General features: G+C 38.2%; 1 protein-coding gene across 1 annotated transcript; it reads right to left on the minus strand.

The window, feature by feature from the left end:
* Positions 1-247: 247 nt before the first annotated feature.
* Positions 248-1666, minus strand: LOC150041169 (DDB1- and CUL4-associated factor 12-like protein 2). The gene has a single exon (XM_090327140.1). The coding sequence runs from the start codon at positions 1664-1666 to the stop codon at positions 287-289; it is 1380 nt and encodes a 459-aa protein (XP_090183266.1). The 3' UTR covers positions 248-286.
* Positions 1667-21161: the final 19495 nt, after the last annotated feature.

Genomic DNA, 21161 nt, shown 5'->3' on the forward strand with positions numbered 1-21161 from the left:
CTTCTTTCCCCTACCCCCCAGCATTTTCTTCAATCACTCCAGCACAGGCTATAAAAATTGAAGGCTTGAAAACGACTGATGTTCAGGTTATTTTTGAGTATTCAAATAAGCACAAATGATTTCCGCTTCTAAGCCAATGGGAATTATGATACAATCAGAGAATTATGACACTTCTTTTCAGAGAATTTTTTTTCTTTTTTGCAGAAATCCAACTGTTCAATGTCCAAGGTTCCATTGCTTTCTCTGTGTGTGTCCCAGTTCCACTTTGAGAAGGAAGAACTTATGCTTAGCTCCAGAGGCCTGCGTAGTTCCCACGGATGTCTCGATGGACGGGTCCCCCACCTACAAATAGCTTCATCTCAGGCCAGTTGTAGCAGTGAGTATACACCGCATTGGGATAGTACTCCAAATCACCAAAGAAGTTGACCCAGAGATCATCTTCATTGACCCAACCTGAGCCAGACATCAGTTTAAGCTTCCTGTCTGCAGGGTCTAGAGGAAGCTCTGGATTGGGTTCGGACAAGTCCTCAAGGAACTTGCGGTTGCGGATGTCATAGAAGAGAAGAGCACCGTGGCCTGTGCCCAGAGTGAGCAGGTTTTGATAGATGCTCAATGAACGTACACCCATGCCACCATCACGGGAGCACAAGGGGGGAATTCTCTGCCGATTCTGGCGTACATCCAAGAAGGATACATGAAACTGGGAGCCCACTGCATACACGGACAGCTCATGGCAGTAGGCCATGCACACATTTTCTTGGCTGTAGGACAGCCTCATGGTCAATAGTCTAGAAAGGTTGTCTGCTACTTTCCAGAGATGGAAGCAGCCATCCAGGGACACAGCACCCAGCTCCTGGCTTTGGCCACTGTAAGCCATAGCTCGCACTTTGCAGGCACTGGGGCTGGAAGATCCAGTAGGGATAGCGTGAATTTCTCTTGGACGCATGTGGGCATATCCAGGAAGGCTAGCATTCCCTCTATCTGCAACATCCACACTAGACACATCAGAGTCCACCTGCCACACTGCCAATGTGCCGTCACGGGAGCCAGTCACGGTCACACTGTCATTTACCCAGATGATGGTGAAGATCCAGTCCCTGTGTCCATGGCGGTCACCCAGGCTCACAGGGTCAAAGGTAGGCAGCTTGTAAATGGCCAGGCTATTGGGATTTTCCCCACTGGTGGCCAGCAGCGTCTTGGAGGGATTCATCTCGATGGCATGGATGCCGCTGGTGGGATAGGCCCGTACAGGGACCTGGATCCTGTCCCTCAGGAGCAGAATGCGTGTCATCTGGCCCGACAGCACGTCCAGCACTAAAAGTGTGTTGCACTTGGTGCCGCACACCACCTGTCTGGCGTTTAGCCACTGTGATGCGAACACCTTGTTGACGGTACCCAGGCCTAGGTGACGAACCCTGAGCAGGTGTGGCAGCTTTAGCACCGCGAAGTCGTGCATCTGCCTCTGAAAGCCAACGGCCTCGCTGTGGCCCCCCAAGCCCAGCTCACGGCCCTTCAGTCCATACATGAAAGAGCGGCCCACTAGGGACCACCTGGGCCTCTTGGGCAGCCCTGGGGCGTCGCCTGGACTGAGCAACTGGTCCTGTGGCGAAGACTCGCCAAGCTTCCTGGCTGGCACCACCCTCTTCTTGGGACCTGACTGAGCCATGGAGAGCACCAACAAGAGAACAGCAAGGCTCTTCTATGGAAAATGGAGTCGTCAGGAGTGCCGGAGATAAGGCTTTGTCCTGAAACACAGAGTTCAAATAAAGTGGCTGGAGCCAAGGCCAACTGCCGCCGCAGCCACGGTGTCAAAATGGCGGAGTAACGGATAGCGAGAGGGGCGTGGCCTGGAGTATGGGGGCGTGGTTATGCCCAGCGTGATTGCGTCACAGTGTGGCTGCATCTCGTCACAATATGGCAGGAAGCCGGACCTATCTTGCAGAGTGGACAGCCAAGGATGGTAAGATGGAGGAGGAACACATGGTGGGAAGGCCTGGCGGTCTTCATGTGTCAGAAGTTACATAGTGTATGACTAGGTCCCGGTGAGCTACCAAGGCAATGAAGAAGGGAGGTGCCACCAATAACCTTGCTGCACGTCTGTCACATCCTCCCACTCACTGCAAGACGGTATAAATCAAATCATAATAACTCCAGTATTAGCAGAGATCTTGTGGAGGACATTGACTGTGAGTGTAATTTCAAAGTTTAGTGTAAATCAAGCCCGTGGAAACAAGAAACATTCCTGCCTTTCCCTCTGCCACAGACCGGATAAGCTTATGCAGTGATCTACCGGATCACAATTATTCCCACAAAGGACCTTACAGACACAGTACAACTCCTCCCACCACCAGCTGTCACCTTGTTTCACACCATTTGTCCCACCAGTTTTAAATTTTGAACCATGTACACCAGACAATTTTAGTTATTTTAGACCCACTATAAATAGGTTATAAGCAATGAGTGAGGCTCTAACTTTGGTGGAGAATTCCCTTCCAATTTTTAAAAAATATATAGCTGTCCTGCTATTGAGCTCTCTCTTTGTCTACACTTTATTTATTTATTTATTTATTTATTTATTTATTTTTATTGCTAGTCCTGGGGCTTGAACTCAAGGGCCTGAGCACTGTTCTTGGGCATCTTTGTGCATGCTAAGCAAGCACTCTACCACTAGGTCAAATTACTGGCTAGAGGAGGGAAACCTTTGTATCCCTCTTCTTGAAACTAACATATTCCTATTTTCTATTTCTAGAAATAGAAATACAGGCTGGGAGGGTGGCCTAGTGGTAGACTGCTTGCCTAGCATGCACCAAGATCTAGGTTTGATTCCTCAGTACCACATACACAGAAAAAGCCAGAAGTGCTGCTATGGCTCAAGTGGTAGAGTACTATCCTTAAGGAATGCCCTAGGACAATGCTCATGCCCTGATTTCAAGCTCTAGAAAGAAAGGAAAGAAGGAAGGTATAGAAATAGGGGAGACATTACAAAGTAGACATCTATGGACATTAGCCATTTGTCTTTGACATATCACCTATAGCTATTGTCCCAGTTGTTCCAATCACATATTGGAAAGGTGTGATTGACAGGTCAGGTGGGAACCTGAGCCAATTTACAATTTTCCAAATTCTAAGCAATAAGGAGATAAAAGCAAATAATTCCCAAGAATGACATACTTGGAAACAATTTGGTTTGAAAAACTAAATTTGAATAATAAAACTTACAATAGTTATCCTTCTTTGGGTCTGACTATAAATATTGAAGCATCAAATCTGCTATGTCAAAAGATTTGCAGATGTTCTTGGCCTTTCTAATTACAATAAGAAACTCAGAGACACAAGCCTGCTTAGTGAGATATCATTAATTTAGAAACTACCCTTCCAGATTTCTATCCAAGGTGACTAACATACTTGGAGAACACAAACATTATTTAGCCACAGTTAGCATTACTCAGTTAAAAGGTGACTGAAGAACCTTGACACTAACAGACAATTGAACGGACTATGGCTTTGTTGCTAGTACATGGGTAGTATCAAGGTTGACCTTAGGAAATATCTTTAGATCGATTTTTCGATTTTTATGCCACAGCAAATCTAATTATAAAACTATAAGCTCTATCTAACAAAACTCAAGATATACATTCATTGCACTTTCTTGAACATTCTGAAATTTGTCTTAATCTTTCACTTTTTTTACTTTGGAGAAAACATTTAAGGCAATTCTTACTTTTCAAATCCTTTCTTATCCAAAGAAAACCTTTTTTATTTTATTGTTTTTGCCAGTTGTGGGGCTTGCATTCAGGACTGAGTAATGTCCTTGGGCATTCCTCAAGGCTAACTCTCTACCACTTGAACCACAGTACCACTTCTGGCTTTTTCTCTGTGTGTGGTGTGGTGCTGAGGAATCAAACCTGGGTCTTTGTGCTTGATAGACAAGCATTCTATCATTAGGCCACACTCCTGGCCTGAGAAAACCATTTTTCATTTCCTCAATTTATTTACTTTTTTCAATTTTCAAGGAATGTTTATTAAATCCTATAACACAAATAAACCAAAGATGTAGAAAAGACCCTACAAATATGCAAGTGTATTTAAAAATAAATGGAAAGATAAAGGGCCCAGGAGTTTGACCTAGTGGTAGAGTGCTTGCCTAGCACGCACGAAGACCTGGGTTCGATTCCTTAGTACCACATACATAGAAAAGCCAGAAGTGGTGCTGTGCCTCAATTGGTAGAGCTGTAACCTTGAAGAAAAAGCCCAAGGACAGTGCTTAAGCCCTGAGATCAAGCCCAATACTGGTAAAATTAATTAATTAAAAATTAAAAAAAATGGAAAGCTCAAAAGATTATGACTTGTTTGGAAGTGTGTTAAATTACAGAATTGCAATTAAGTTTATATTTTGTTTCTTTTTAAAATTTTATTGTCAGGGTATTGTATAGAATGGTTATAGTTACCTTTGAAAGGCAGTGAGTACATTTCTTCTTGAACACTGTTACTCCTGCTCATATTTTTCTCCTACTGACCTCTTCCCACCTCCTCCCAAGTTGTAAAGTTCACTTCCAACATATTGTCTTGTTATTTCACCCTTTTCTTTTGTAATTTTTATTTTTTGTGGGTCATGGGGCTTGAACTAGGCCTTGGTGTTGTCCCTGAGCTCTTCAGCTCCAGGCTACTGCCCTACTCTTGAGCTAAGTTCCACTTCCAATTTTCTAGATGTTAATTGGAGATAAGAGTCTCAGGTCCTTTTGTGTCCCGGCTGGCTTTGAACCTTGATCCTCATACCTCAGCCTTCTGATTAGCTAGGATTACAGGTGTGAGCCACCATGCCCACCTCTTTTGTAATTTCTATTCTCTTTCTATTTCCTTTTTCTGAATTTCCTACTTACTGATATTTTTCCTTCATTTTGTATTTTGAAATTACTCATAAAACTTTTAACTAAATTAGCATAGTGTTTTTTTAAAGAAAATAGTTTAGTTTTATATGTAGAAAAGCACATATAAACCATTTTTTCTTCAAGTAATATTTCCTGGGGACATCTATTAAGACTATATTTGCAATTTAAGTTTAGGGCTGCCCTTTTTAATCTTTGGCTTGCTGAGCAAAGGAAATTCTTGGCTACAGTGATAAGTTGGTGGTTTTTTTTTTTGGAATTTCAGTAACAAATGATCTGTCTTTACCAATTCTTAATAGACCAATACACAAAAACAACACCAACAACCAAGTTCATTAATTTTGTAGGTTGATTACCATTTTCCCAAGGATTGGGTCACCGTAAGGCACAGACCTCATCTGCTTAAGCTAAAACTTAAGATGAATTATGTCTACAGCTAGAAAAATGATTTTTAAAAACTTTTGCCAACAACAAACACTTTCTCCATTCCTAAAGAAACAAAGATTCTGAAATACTGTCAGAATATTTGTTAGAGTACGGCTTTATGTTAGCATACAAATTGAACTTTGGAAATGGTATTAAGTTAAGGGACTATAAACAGAATGAGAGGCAGGGTTGCCCAAATTCCTAAGGCAAGGAGAAAGGCATGTCTCCCAAATTATTCTATCAACTTTTTAGTTTATACAAGTTTATGGAGTGGTATAGTGGCTCCTCCAGTAGGGGGCATCCTACATCAAAATAGAGCCATTCTGACTTACAAACTTGCCTGGATTTGCCAGGAATTAATTTAATTCACTCTCTACAAAATGCTTTCTTAAAAAAAAAATTAAACCATGCATTCGGAGGGAATGTCCTTATTATGTTTGCCATCCATTTGCTCCCCTTACTAGACAGAGACAACATGGTAGAGAATTTAAAAGAGAAGAAGAGTGTCGCCTCTTCTGAAACATGATAGATGATTAGCTCTCCTCTATGATGTGGTCCAGAATTACACTTGCATTGTCTCCACTTAGTGTGTAGCTGACTACACCTCATCCCCAACTGGTGCCACCAAACAGGCCTGTCAGGATGCCAAGAGGATTAAACACCCTATAGGTATCCAGAAATCAGGTGGTGCTTGGTGGCTTTCCCCTCTCAGGGACCCAGGGATACTGCCCTGGCAACACAGAAGAAACATCAACATGTCTAATCCTCTACTTGTCCTTCCTAAATGTAGCCGGTTCTCAAGCATGGACATGCAACATCAAACTCTGCTAAATGAAGAAGTTTATTATGCTACAACAGAGTTTGTGGACTTAGCACTCTTCAAAGAAATCCTGAGTTTGCTAACAAAAAAATATGCTTTTTCCCTCTTAATATGTTTCCATATTTCCTTGGCTAGCTTACAAGAAAAAAATTTTTTGAGACATTACTTACATGCTACTTTCTTAGTCCACGGTAATTGACCTCTTTGCCCTACTACAGTTTGAACTCAAAGCCTCAAATATGCTGGGCAGGTGTTCTACTACTTTGGTAACTCCTTTATTCATCTATTTATCTATTGAATCCACTGTGAAAAATTGCTCATATGGCCCAACCCTCACATTTCTTTCACAAAATTTTGCAAAATTCCAAATATCTGCTTTTAGCAGATCTTAAGAAAATTAAAGCCACTTCTTCAATAGCCTCCTTATTTTTGTTTACCAATACAAAACAATTATTTCATCATCCATCCAGAATCTTATACAAACTGAAACATTCCAAGACAGAGCTAAATCAGATTGCACATCCTTATGACTGACCTCACATTGTGTATCCTCACTAACAATGCTATTTTACACTGTCAAGGTGGATTTCTTCTTTTCCATGAAAATATAAACTAAACTTTTTCAACAGGTGTTTTGATTATACATACTTTTGAGACTCTGGCATTTAGCAATGTTCTGAACTCCTTCTGATTTTCTTGAAAATAGCTCCCTTAAGCAACAACGTCAGGGGCCGGGAGTGTGGCCTAGTGGTAGCTTGCTTGCCTAGCACACATGAAGACCTGGGTTCGATTCCTCAGTGCCACATACATAGAAAAAAGCCAGAAGTGGTGCTCAGGGTCAAGTGGTAGAGCTCTAGCCTTGAGAAAGTCCAAGGACAGTGCTCAGGCACTGATCTCAAGCCCAGTACTGGCAAAAAAAAAGAAAGAAAAGAAAAAAATATCAGATCATATTTTCATTTTACACATAGAAATCAGTTCTAAACAAAAGGTACCTAAGTCAGAAATATTGAACATGAGCTCCATATAGAGCTGATTTAACAAAAAGAAGGCAATCCCAAAGTCTAGCAGCATATTGAAATTGTTGATTTACAGTTAGTGATCATAATTTAATTGGACTTCCATTTCTTTTCTGTATTTCTGTCTTTGCAATTTTTCGATAATATTTATCTGACTCTATCTCAGCACTTAGGTTATCTTGAGGATACATTACTCAGGATCTCCCCTAAAATGTCTCAAGGAACATAGTGAGGTGGTATGGTTCTAGCAATGAAACACAGGTAATCACTGATGACCAGTACATTAGTTTCAGTTATACAACCAGCAAGATTTAGAAGGCTGCCAATGGTCTTACCCAGTAAAACGTGGAGGTTGGACACAAGGATCCAATTTATACCCTGCAACCCTAGGTTGCAACCAGTCCAGACTTGAGGCCAAGCAAGAGCTTTAGGCTACCTAGAGCCTATGGCTCTGATGCTGCGTGGCTTCATATTTTGATGAGAAAGATCTGGTGCTGGGATCCATCACAAACTAAAATTCTCACTCTTCTCTCGTTCTATCCCAGGGAGGGTGTCTCTTCACTCTGTGTTGCAAGGCTGATGGGAGGTGTGTTGTACATAAAACTTTTCTTCCTATTGCCAACAATGTGCATTTTTATTTTTGTGTCACAACTGGATGCTATGTCTCATGTAGACTCTTTCAGCACTAGTGAATACACTTCTACAAGGGGATAGGTATTCACTTTAATATTTCTCGGTGGAAAAGAATATTAGAAATTAATATTCTTTTTCCTTAGAGTTCAGCTTCAATTCTTTTTCACCTATAAAACAGTTTTAGGTTAGGAATGTGTCTCAGTAGGAGATGCTTGCTTAGGAAAAAAAAGATCCTAAAAGAGCTTTATCTTGTGTGACTGTTGTTCTTAATCTACTATTTTTTATCTTCTCTTTTTTGCCCTTTGGTTAATCTCATATTGTTAGTGTATGTGACTTTGTTACCTGGTATATTGTATATACACTTATTTTGTTTATTTGAAATAGGAAAGGGAAAGGGGGAAATCAAGATGATTGGAGAGGTGGAGGGACAAAACATGAGAAGGGGTAGCAATGTGTGAGAAGTAATGCACCTACTACCTGGAAAATGAAACTGTAACCCCTCTCTATACATTATCCTGACAATAAAAAATTAAAAAAATAAAAAGATCCTAAAACATTTTAGTAATTTTTTTTCCTAGTGACTTATTCTTTTTTCATAAATTTTTTTGTAATTAATAGAAGGGTTACATGATATTTGCCAGATAGATGGTGCATTAATTCCCATACATTGATACCCTTTTTAACTTGCTCTTATTCTGATTTTTCATCTTGACCTACTGATTTTATAATTAATAATACCCTACTCATAACAAGTGTGTCAATATCAAAACTGGTAAAGTTATTATTTTACTGTGTGCATGATTAGTCAAGCATTTTGTGTGACTGCTTGCATACGTGTTTATAAGAAATCTTAAGCTGGGCCCCAGTAGATCATAACTATAATCCTGGCTACTCAGGAGGCTGAGCTCTAAGGATCACAGTTCAAAGCCAACCTGGGAAAGGAAGTCCATGAGACTTGTTTCTCCAATAAATGACTCAGAAAAACCTGGAAATGATTCTGTGACTCAAGTAGTAGACAGTTAGCCTTGAGCAAAAAGAGGCTCAAGAACATAATCCAGGCCCTGAGTTAAAGTGCCAGGACCTGCAAGAAGAAGAGGAAGAGAAGGAGGAAGAAAAAGAATGAGGAGGAGAATGAGGAGAAAGAGGAGGAGGAGGAGGAGGAGTAAGGGGAAGGGGAAGGGAAAAGGAAAAAGAAGAAATGAGGAGGAGGAGAAGGAGGAAAGACAAATGAAAACTCATAAAATAAGACTTTTTTATACCCTGCTACTTTACCAAAGTTTTGTATTAATTCAAGTCGCTTGGGAGTGGAGTCCATAGGGTTCTTTATGTAGAGAATCATGCCATCTTCAAAAGAGTAACAGTTTTACTTCCTCTTCCCCTACTTGGATCTATTTTATGTTTGCTTCTTGCCTTATTGCTCAAGCTAGGAATTCTAATACTATGTTGAAGAGGAGAGGAGAGAGTAGACATCCTTGTCGCATTCCTGATTTTAGTGGGAATGTCTTTAACCTTTCAACTTTAAGTATAATGCTAGCTGTAAGTTTGGCATATATAGCCTTTATTATACTGAGGAATGTTCCATGGATTCCTGGAAATCAATGGCTTTCCTGTATGCCAATAATGAAAAGAGCATGGCAGATATCAGGAAAGCATTTCCTTTTATAAAAGCCTCAAAGAAAATAAAAACTTAGGAATTAACCAAGGAAGTAAAGGACTTCTATGATGAAAACGTTAAAAATCTGAAAAGGAAATTAAAACAGATCTAAGGAAGTAGAAAAAGCGCCTATGCTCTGGATTGGAAGAATTAACATCATGAAAACGGCAATGTTGTCAAAGGCTATCTACAAATTCAATGCAATACCCATCAATATCCCACCATCATACTTTAATGAAATAGGTGAAGCTATCCAAAAATTCATATGGAATATTAAAAATCCAAATAGCAAAAACAATCCTTGGTAGAAAGAACACTGCTGGAAGAATATCAATATTAAATTTCAAACTCTACTACAAAGCTATAGTAATAAAAACAGCTTGGTACTGGCACAAAAACAAGCTTGAGGACCAACAGGTGGGAATATAAACTTGTCCAGCCACTCTGGAAGTTTCTCAAAAAACTAAACATAGAGCTCCCCTATGACCCAACAATCCCACTTCTGGGCATCTACCCAAATAACCAGAAACAAAGCCCCACTAGACCTATTAGCACAACTATGTTCATTGCAGCATTATTCACCATAGCTAAGATATGGAACCAACTGAGATGTCCCTCAGTATATGAATGGATCATGAAGATGTGGTATATTTACACCATGGAATTCTATGCTGCCACCAGAAAGAATGACATTGTCCAATTTGTGAGGAAATGGAAAGGCTTGGGGAAAAATTGTAGTAAGTGAAGTAAGCCAGGCTCCATGGTTTCCCTCATTTGTAACTAGTATATGTTTAGGATCATAATAGCTCAAAAGTGATGCACATATGTCCATATAGGATGATGATAAGTGAAATGAACTCCAGGATATGGAAAAAAAGAGGTTTATTTTTGTGATTGTTGTTCTTAATGTACTTTGTGAAGCTATTTCTTTTTTAAATTTATTTCTATTGTAATTAATAGAAGGGTTAAATCATATTCATCAGATAGAAGATGCATTACTTCACAGACATTGCTAACCTTTCTCATGTTTTTGTCCCCATTTACCTCCCCCACCCCTCCCAATCATCTTGTTTTCCCCTTCCCTATTCTATTTCAAACAAACAAATAAACATATGTACAATATATTAGATAACAAGGTAAGATACTGTAACAATATGAGATAACCAAGGGACAACAAAAGAGATGAGAAATAACATAATACAATAAGAACAACAAACAATGAAGCTATTTCTTTTTTTCCCCTTAAGGTTTATCTCATGTTTTTATTGTATCTGACTTTGGTACTTGGTATATTATGTGTGTGTGTGTACATGTGTGTGTGTGTGTGTGTGTGTTTATTTGTGTATTTGAAAATGGGAAGGTAAGGGAAAAACAAGATGACTGGGAGGGAGGGGTTGGGGGAGGAAAAGTGGGAGAAAAACATGGGAAGTGGTGTTATTGTTCAAGTAATGTACCCACTCTCTGATGAATGTAACTGCAAACCCTCTATACATCACCCTAACATGAGAAAGGGTATCAATATATGTGAATTAATGCACCTACTATCTGGCAAATATAATGTAACCCTTCTATTAATTACAATAAAATATATGAAAAAAATTAAAAAGAAAAAGAAAATGAACTATACAACTTGTAGGGGTAGGAAGGAAACCTGGAGAAAACAAGGGGAAAGTGACACTCTTCGAAAGGAAATGTACTCATTACCTAGTTATTTAACTGTAACCCCTCTGTACATAAGCTTTACAATTAAAGTAAGTATTTTTAAAAAAGAAAAAATAAATAAGACTTTTTAATCAAAAAATAAAAAGAATAAGGGTCCAAAATTGTTTTGGAGGAAAGTGAAGCAAGGGTACATGAAGAAATAAGAAGTGAAAAGAAACAACAGACATAGACTCAGAGATCAGTATTTTAGTAATGAAGACCTTGATTAAAATCATAGACCTTATTGTTTCTGAATTAAGGTTTATACCAAACCTTAAGTTTTAATACATAGCAAATAATATTTAAATAATATTTGGAAAATTTTATAAATTTTATTATTTAGTAAAAATAAATTCACAAAACAAATACTCTTTGGAGTTTAGTAGAGATAGATAGTAAGATTCTTATTTTTCCCCAAGGATAATAACCAATTAACTAATATGATTTTTACATTCTCTGCAAAGGTACCAGGAAAAAGACCCGTAATTTCATTTTAATTTACTGATTAGTAATTTTACATCATAGCAGCCCATTTCTTTTGGCAAGTAAACTATCAGAAAAGGAAAGTTTAAATTGGTCAAGATTTTGTAATAGATTATCATTTTAGATCTGCCCTGTTTAGAGTCAACTGCTTCAAAAAGAGATTGACTTGGTGCTTCATTTGACATAGGTACAACAATGGGGGTTTCAGTGCACCCTTACATAAAAATAAACTACTCAATGAAAAGTCTTGCTTTTACAGGTGCCATCATTAGTTGGCTCTATCATAAACTAGATATATTATAGCCATGAGAACCAGGAGGGAAATTTGCCATGCAGAATATACAATGCCAAAGTATAGAAAAAAATTCTAACATGTAAGGCAAAATACATGATTCTGGTTTTTTTGAATCTCACTTATACAAGATGAAGTTTCATCCATTTTGTTTCAAATGATATCATTTTCTCTATGACTGAGTAGAACTACATTGTGTATACATATATTATGTTTTCTTTATCCAGTTATTAGTTGAACCTGGGATGATTTAATAATCTGGCTATTGTCACTAGTACTAAATAAAATAATCTTGTGTGGCAAATATTTTCTCTCAGGGTTTGAACTATCTTAATCCATGATATGCTATCTTCAGTTTTTAGCTTAAATCTAATGACATTCTGACGGTTTTCTGTTAGTAGATATTACATCAACAGAACAAATACACCCGGGATCCTCTCAAGAAGACAACGGTCTTCTTTCTACTTGCATTCTACCTTGTCTTTCAAGGGAGAAAAAACACCTTAGCCTTTTTTTGCCAGTCCTGGGAAGTAGTAGGCCCACTCAAGAAAGGGCACACATCTAGTGTAGGTCATCAGAGAATATTACAGGGGAACAAGGCAGTCTCAGTGACTCAACGTCAAAAATATTGAATGGGCCAAATAATGTCCTCCATGTCCTCCCAAATCACCATTCAATAACAGTCAGATGCTATACCAAAGGGACCCAGAACTCTGGTGGGATTTGTGAAGGGCAGAAGCCACTCCCATTTGCTGCACATTCCCGAGAGAGCCTTAATGTTTGGTGAGTTACCTTGGTGACAATTACAAGAGCTATTGAAGAAACTTGCCCTTATGAAATCATCTTTCCCAACACTTCTACCTTTCTAACTCTGTGCACATGCAAACAGTAAGCTTCAAGCAGATGTACCATTTACTCTTCCCGACTACAAACAATCAGCCTGTGGAGACAGAAGTTTTGCTAATGTGACTCAGAAACAAGCATTCTAAAGTTGAAACTGTAATTAGATATGTATGCAAGAGCTATTTCCATGTAGAGGGACTAAAATTCCTACACAGGCTCTAGTCATGAGCCCAGCCATATCCTTTTTTACCTAGCCTCCACAGATCTGCAGGCTAACAGATATATAGCTCAGAGCAAGTCTGTGCTATTTTGGTTGGAAATACAAATGGATAAGGACTGTCATCATCAATCACCTCCATCTATTCAGAGCAAGGTCTTATCCCTTGATGCTACTGAAGTGTCTAGGTTATCTTATTCCATATGCCAGGACATGCCTGCACAGCTGCTGGCAGCCCATCGTAGATGCTATGTGTTCCCTGACGTAAATACAGAAGCCAACACTTACAGAATCCTATAACAACATGTATTTGTGCATGCTTTGCCAAAATTCCTATTGTGCCTGTAGAGCCTCCGGAGTGCTTTGGGTTCTGTACTGATCCCTCCCACTTTACCCAGATCTAGTTTACCCAAATCATCCCTTTATTTGCTTTCCTGTTCCTGAACTGACAATATATACCTGCTTGGAACCTTCTCACCCAATTTCACTTTTCATTTCAAAAGATATATAATTATCAAAATTTCTTTTTAATAAATGAAATGCTAATGGAATTGTTTGTGCACAGAAATATTTCCTTGTAAAAAAGAGAAGATTTAAACTGAGATTTATACCCAAAAGCAGATGACACAGGGTTTTTTTTTCATGTTGTATTCTCTGGCAGAGTTAATTCCCCCTACCCCATCCTGCTCTTTTGTTTGCATTTGCCTTAAAATAAGAAAATTGGGTATATTTGTATTTGGTTATTTGAAATTGGATAGGGAAGGGGGAAAACAAGATGAGGGGTGGGCATGGGGGGGAGGGAAATGGGGACCAAGACATGAGAAAGGATATCAATGTATGTGAATTAATGCACTTTCTATCTGGCGAATATAATGTAACCCTTCTATTAATAACAATAAAAATATATGAAAAAAAGTTCATATGACATATTTGGAAAAGTAAAAAAAACAAGTAAGGAAACTGGGTTTATGTAAGATTACCTAGTTCTTACAGCCATCCAGGTGTCTTGCAGTGGAGGAAGGGCTTTTCACCCAGCTCTTAAAAGCCTGGAGGTGAGAATGGCTATTCTTTGAATAGCAGATGTTAGGCTGTTTAGACCCAAGATAGCTTTTCCCTAAGGAATGTTTGTCCCTGACTGTTTCCCTAAATGATTTGATTTGCTTACCCCAGGGTATTCCCTATATGGTCTGCTTTGTGGGTTGAATCCCCACCCCAAACATCTTGTTTTTCCTTAAAAGCTTTGTGCAAACTGCATTCTGGGCTGCAGGTCTTTGAGACTGGAGTCCATCTGCAGCTGCCAGCTTCCTAATAAAGACTTCCAATTAGACTTCTTAAACATGGCTTCTCTTTCTTACAATTGAATTCCTGAATAACATTTGGAAGTCCCACCAAGATCTCATTTCTAAAGTGGGATCTGAGTTCCCTGAAGCCACCTGGCAGAGGACCTTGATGAGACAGTTGCCAAGGAATAGGACATTGCATATGGAAGGCAATGCTTGAGATCTTTCTCAAGGCCTGTAAGCTCTTTTTTTCTGCTCCAACAGCCAGCTCATGGACACCTGGCAGGCCACAATATTTTTCTTTGAAGTAATTCAGGAGACCTCTGGAGTAAGTTTCTGTTTTTCCTTTTTCTTTTTTTCCTGTTTTCTGGGAATTGATCCATCTGGAATTATTGGAGTGAGGGGAACAGATACATTTGAGACCTGCCCTATCAGGCTCTCAGGGAAGGAGACAGTTTTGACTATGACTGAGATAGGAGATCGTTGGGCCACTCCTACCCACCAGGGTTCAATTTTTGTGTTTCTTTCTGTCTTGGTCTTTTTTCATTCTATCCTCTTCAGAATCAGCAGCATTCTATAATATGTCCCTTTGTTAATCTTGACAGTTTGGAATTGGTATACAAAGTGCTCTAGCCTACAAAGTCATAAAAGACAGAGTAAGGCCATATGATGTATGATTGTTGTTCTTAATGTACTATGCTATTTCTCGTCTCTTGTTGTCCCTTGGTTATCTCATATTGTTACAGTATCCTACCTTGTTATCTGATATATTGTATTGAAAGGCTAAAAAGTTCTAGGAAGTTTCAAGAGCTGAAAAATGTGGGCCAGCCAGAGGTAAAACTACAGGCCCAACCTGTAATTACTAACTATGTGTGAATGGGTTTCGAGAATTAGTTTGTTTGTGCAAATGTCAGCCTGATTTAGGAAAACCCACAAAACGATTAAAGCTTTACAAACTGAAAATTAGGCAGTTTAGATTAAAGTTTTACAAACTGAAAAACAGGCAGATTTTTGAGAAATGATCGATTAGGAAATTTACTCAGGAAAGATTGCCTGTATAGATGATATGTGCAGATCCATCCCCCTTCACCTCTGTATGAACTTTGTTGTTTGTAAAGCACCATAAAAACCCTGCCTGCTTTGTATTCGGGGCTCTCTGTTCCTTTGTGTTCAGTGAGCCCCATGCATGCTTGGTGAATAAATCCCCTTGCTTTTTGCATGAGAGAACGTCTCTTGGAGTCTTCATTTGTCTCTTGGAGTCTTCATTTGTGCGGGGAGCTTCTCGACCCTTACAGTATATATATTTATTTGTTTATTTGAAATAGGATAGGGAAGGAGGGAAAACAAGATGAAAGGAGGGGAAATGGAAACAAAAATGTGAGAAAGGGTACAATGTTTGTGAAGTAATGCAACTTCTATCTGGTGAATATAATGTAACCCTTCTATTAATTATATCAAAAATATATTTTAAAAAGACAGAGTAAGGCCACCTAGTAGGCTAAGGGTTTAGCTTGAGATGACTCACCCTTTCTCCATCTAAAAGGTATTCAAAAGTCAATATGCCAATGTGCCCTAACAAAGTTGTCTCTTCACAGGCCCTGGAGCAATAATGCACAAATAATGTACTTTGTTAGCATTTTGTCACAAAATGTAGATTTTGGTTATCTGTAAGAGTAAGATATTTTGCTTGGTTGTTGGCAAAAGTATCTGAATTTAGGTTTTTCTAACACTGTTTCTATGGTGCTATGGGCAAAGGTATCTCTTGCCACTGAACTTTTAGAAATATATGGCGGATTCAATTTTGTGTATTTTACAACCTTTGTGTATGTGTGTATATGTGTGTACTTGTGTTTGTGTGTGTGTGTGTGTGTGTGTGTGTGTGTGTGTGTGAACATGTTCAGGATAATCTGGCACCTGGTATTTTAATGCATAAAGCCCTTAGTACTGTAATCAAGAGTTAAGTAACATTGCAAAAATATAAATCTCTTCAGGACTTAGGTATTTTATTTCTGTTCCCTCCACTATTAAGAGTTAGAGCTAAGTATCATAAATTTAGGTATAAAGGTTTATCACTTTCAAAGGCATTGTCTTTTCTGTTTATCTGTTTAAAACTGTTTTAGTTTTAGTTTTTAGAATCAAGAATAAAGCTTGGTTTGCTTTAGCTCCTCTGGGGATGTCCAAGGAAAAGAGATTGCCTCTCCTGGAAAAAGGATGCCCTCTTGCCAGGACATATGGAATATAGGATGGGCCAGTGTTGCCTGCCTTTGAAGTCTGAAGGATGAACTGGCACAAACGTACAGTTCATCAAGCCCCAGGAAGTCTGATGTGTATATGCCCTTTCTATAGGATGAGCTAGTGTTGTCTTTCTTTCCTCCTGTTTCTTTCTTTTCCTTACAGACAGACACTGAAAATCTGAATGTAATGTGGGTATTGTGATTAGAATTCCTAAAAAATTCTCCTTGCTATGTATTAAAAAATTGTAAAAGCTTTAAAAGCATGTTTAGAAAGGAAACAAAGGTTAATCTCTATGTAATAGAATTTGGTCTCAATATATTAGCATGTGGAAACCAAATTTTCAATACTACTTTGCAATTATATGCATTTCGTAAAAACAAAAAATAATAATGATCTGAGAATATTTCAGTTTATTAAATCTGGACCCTTAATGCCATGCCAGTTTACATGAAATTCTTACATTAAGAAAATTTATGTCATCAGATTTCAAAAGTTTTGTAAGGCTGCATTAAAAAGGAACATTAGTTAAAAGGATTCTAAGGTATATTTAGAGGAAGTTAGTTAAAAAAAAGCGGCTTTGGAAAGGGAATTAAAAAATGGGACCCTGGATAAAGGAAATTTGGAAGCAAGAATTATCTTGAATGTTTGTTCCAAAGTGAAAGGTGGGAGAAATTAAGACTACCAATGTTCACTTTAAGTATTAGTTTATGTCAAGATCTTCTTTGGCTCTCTAATGTCTGTCTTCCAAGGATGTGAATTGCCTTGAATACAGAGCCTTTTTCCTGCATTTGCTGTAATCATAAATGTTTGACTTAGTAACAACGGCTTCAATTATTATCTGAAGTGCTGGATTCAGTTAAAAATTAAGAGCATATCACTGGACTGATTAGTTATAGTTTCAAAACTCTCTTTGTGACTGATTAGTTACTGTTTCAAAACTCATTGTGTCTTCTATAGAGTTTTGCCTATATAGATTTGGTCTTCTGTAGCAAATACAGCCAGGTGCACAGAGGGACAGGTGACTCTTACAACTTTGTCTTTTGTAAAATTGATTCTTAATAAGTTCCAGGTCAGCTCTGCTTAAAAGTATTTCTATTAATTTCCTTGTTGCTTAAATTGGAAATAAAGAGGCTAGAATCATTTGATCTGAGGACCATAGTTCAAAAACATACCAGGCAGAAAAGTCACAGTGAGCCTCTTCTCTCTTCTCTCCAATTAGCCAGCAGAATGCTGGAAGTCATGCTGAGTCTCAAAGTAGTAGAGTGCTACCCTTGAACAGGAAGTTCAGGGACATTGCTAAGGCTCTGAGTTCAGGCTAGCGACCAACAAGGGAAAGCAAAACATCCCAGCAAGGAGAAGACATCCCTGGGACAAAGTTTTTCCTGGTGATGAGGGGGAATCCAGAGGGAGTTGGAAGAAACTGCTCAGATGAGGGGATGATATAGATCATGAATGGGGTCACTAGTGCTTGGCCCTTCAAAAGTAATCACAGCCAGGAGGTCATCAGAAATTAGTTTACAAGCATGTCTATCTAATGAACATGTCTGTCTATTTTGTAACTGGGCAGGAAATTACATCCTTGCCTATCAGTCATATTTTTTATTGGGTGGTAAAAGAGCTAGGATTGTCAAATCCCAGCCCCAGTACCTACTCATGGACTCTTAATTGTAAATTTTGATCTGGCATCTGCTATATACATTTATCTATTCAAGAAAGTTTGAACACAATAGGGGATGGATCTGAAATAGTGTTCCTATTGAGGATGATCTGAAAGCCTTCACACTAACTATTAGGCATTGTGAGTGTCAGCAAAGATGAATATTTTCTATTCTATCTTTGCTATTTCACACTATTTCAGATACATTGCCTTAGTTTATATGTTGGTCCTTTTCTCTAACAGTATCAGTATTCTTTCTTTTTCTTTACTCTTGTATCTTCCTTGTGTGTTTTACTGGCCTTTGGGCTTGAATTTAGGGCCTGTATACTGTTTCTGAGCTTTTTTGCTTAAGGCTAGCACTCTACTACTGGTACCACATCTCTACTTCCAGCTGCCACATCTCTACTTCCAGTTTTTCTTCCTGATTCATCAGAGATGAGTCTCATGGACTTTTCTTGCCTGAGCTGACTTCCAACCATAATCCTCAGATTTCCGTTTTTCTGAGTAGCTAGAATTTCAGGCATGAGCTATTGACAACCTACCAACACTTGCCATTTTATACAATGGTATGTAGAGTATTTTTTTTCTGATTACATCTATGCTCTAAATGTATTCTCTACTTGGATGTCCAGTTAAGGTAATAGTAAGTTGCTTTCAAACTTAAGTTGAAGGAATTGAGACTAGAAAGGCCCACTTGCATGCAGGAAGTCTTCTCTGACTTTCTTGACAAGTTGTCTTCACTACTATGACATTGCTACGTTCAATTATGCCAGTGTTCTATGTGGTCAGTCTTGACAACCATGTGAATGTCAGAGCCACCGTTAAGCTGCTCTCACAAGCTGAGCCTGAAGATGTCATTTGGATACCTCTTATGCTAGAAGCTCAATTCCAATTTACTTGTGGAAACAGGAAATAGCTGGGCACTGATTGCTTTTCCACCATGTACCTCTCAGGTTCTGCTCTTACACTGATTACTTTGTGACATAGATAACCTGTGGCCACCTTGATTGCTGGGCCAATGTGATATTAGATCTTTTTCACAATTTTTGTGTTGTCTTTGTAACCCTCCTGCCTAGTGGTTTTTTTAGCCAATTGAAACCACCAAAAAACTTACCATTTCCTCCCAATACTTTTTTGTTACATTTTATATATTTTTGAGGCATTTTTCAGTTGAGCCTACCAACTCAAAATTTGTAAATAGATACAGGGACATATAGGTACAATGTTTCTTTCATGAATCTTCTAATATATTCCTGTTACATTTTAAATATGAGTGTTCTGGTAATTTTCATTTTTTGAGATTGCTTTTATAATTTATTTCAGCACTATCATGCATAAGTTGACCATAGTCCATTTTTACTTAACACATATTATGTACCAATAAATTCTGCTTCATATCTATAAAATTTTTTCACAAACTTTTCATTCAGAACAAGGATGTAATTACTGTCTGAGTCCATACAGGTCATTCCACCTGGGACACACCTGAACTTCAAATAAACTTTCTTGTGAAACTTCAGTTTTCTCAATTCCTCATGTCTCCTATTCCTTGGCTCCTGTGTCAACAATATAAAAAGTTAGCCAAAAATGAGTCCTGGCTAAAAAGAATCCTCAAAATATCTGAGGTACCCTTCAGATCCTAGACTAGCCAAAGTTTTCTAAACTGTAATATAAAATAATTACTTATTAAAAAAGAAACAGATACATTATTATTGACTAGTACTAAAATATGTATTGCTAGCTGAGGGCTCATGCCTATACTCTTTGCTATTCAGAAGGCTGAGATTTGAGAACTGATGTTAAAAGCCAGCTTAAGCAGGAAAATCCATGAGACTCTTATCTGCAAAACAAAGAAAGTGGAGCTGTTGTAAAGCAGTAACCTTGAGCAAAAATATTCATAGACGGCAAAGTCCAGGTCTTGAATTGGAGCCCAGAATTGGCATACACAAAGAATTTGTGTTTTTGAAAGAAGAGACTCATGCAAAAGACAAGTGAAGAAACAAATATATGTGCAAATCATATCTTCAACCATGTATATTATCACCAAAACTTATCAGTTATATTCCACTTCCAATAATAATAGTAGTAAAAGGCAATCAAATACATAAGACTGTTACAAAGAGACTTTACCAAGGTAAGTGCATTGCATATCATCACACCAATGACAGACAACAGTATCATTACCTCTGGAAAAATACAAATCAAGTGACAATGGGAAAATATTAAAAATCCAATCCTAGGTCAAGAATATTCATTGCTTTTGTGGCTTTTATAGTTTCAGCTATTACATCTAGGTTTTTTATCTGCTGAAATTAATCTAGTAGGGCCAAGAGTGTGGTCCAGTGGTAAGTGCTTGCTTAGAGTTCACGAAACCGTGAGTTTGAATCCTTGGTACAGAATACGTAGACAAACCGGGAGGTGGTACTATGGCTCAAGGACACTGCCAAGGCCCTAAGTTCAAACCCAAGACTGGCAAAAATTTAATCTTTTAAAAACTTTTAATTATTTTTTTCTTTTCATATATGTTATGGTAATTAATAGAAGGGTTACATTATATTCACCAGATAGAAGGTGCATTACTTCAGAAACATTGATATCCTTTCTCATGTCTTGGTATCCATTTCCTCCCCCTACCCCTACCCCTCATCTTGTTTTTCCCCCTTCCCTATCCAATTTCAAATAACCAAATAAGCATATACACAATATACCAGATAACAAGTTAAAATATTGTAACAATATGAGATAACCAAGGGAGAGCAAAGAGATGAGAGATAACATAGTACAGTAAGGAGAACAATTACTCATTATATGGCTTTTGTTTCTATATCCTGGAGGTCCTTTCCTTTAGTGTCATACTATATGGCTTTATGTATCCAGGTTTTGCTCTATTGTAAATCTCTGCTAGAGAGCCCAAGATTTCTACTGATTATGACAAATGAGAAAAAACATTGAACCTTTTGAGTCTGGCTTACTTAATATGATGTTTTCTAAGTATTTCCATTTCCTTACAAATAGGGC

This window comes from Megascapheus bottae, chromosome X, assembly GCF_031878675.1.
Source record: "Megascapheus bottae isolate mThoBot1 chromosome X, mThoBot2.hap1, whole genome shotgun sequence".
NCBI lineage: Eukaryota > Metazoa > Chordata > Mammalia > Rodentia > Geomyidae > Megascapheus > Megascapheus bottae.

Coding starts and splice junctions, on each gene's coding strand:
- LOC150041169 (XM_090327140.1), bottom strand. CDS start 1,666: ATGGCTCAGTCAGGTCCCAAGAAGAGGGTGGTGCCAGCCAGGAAGCTT.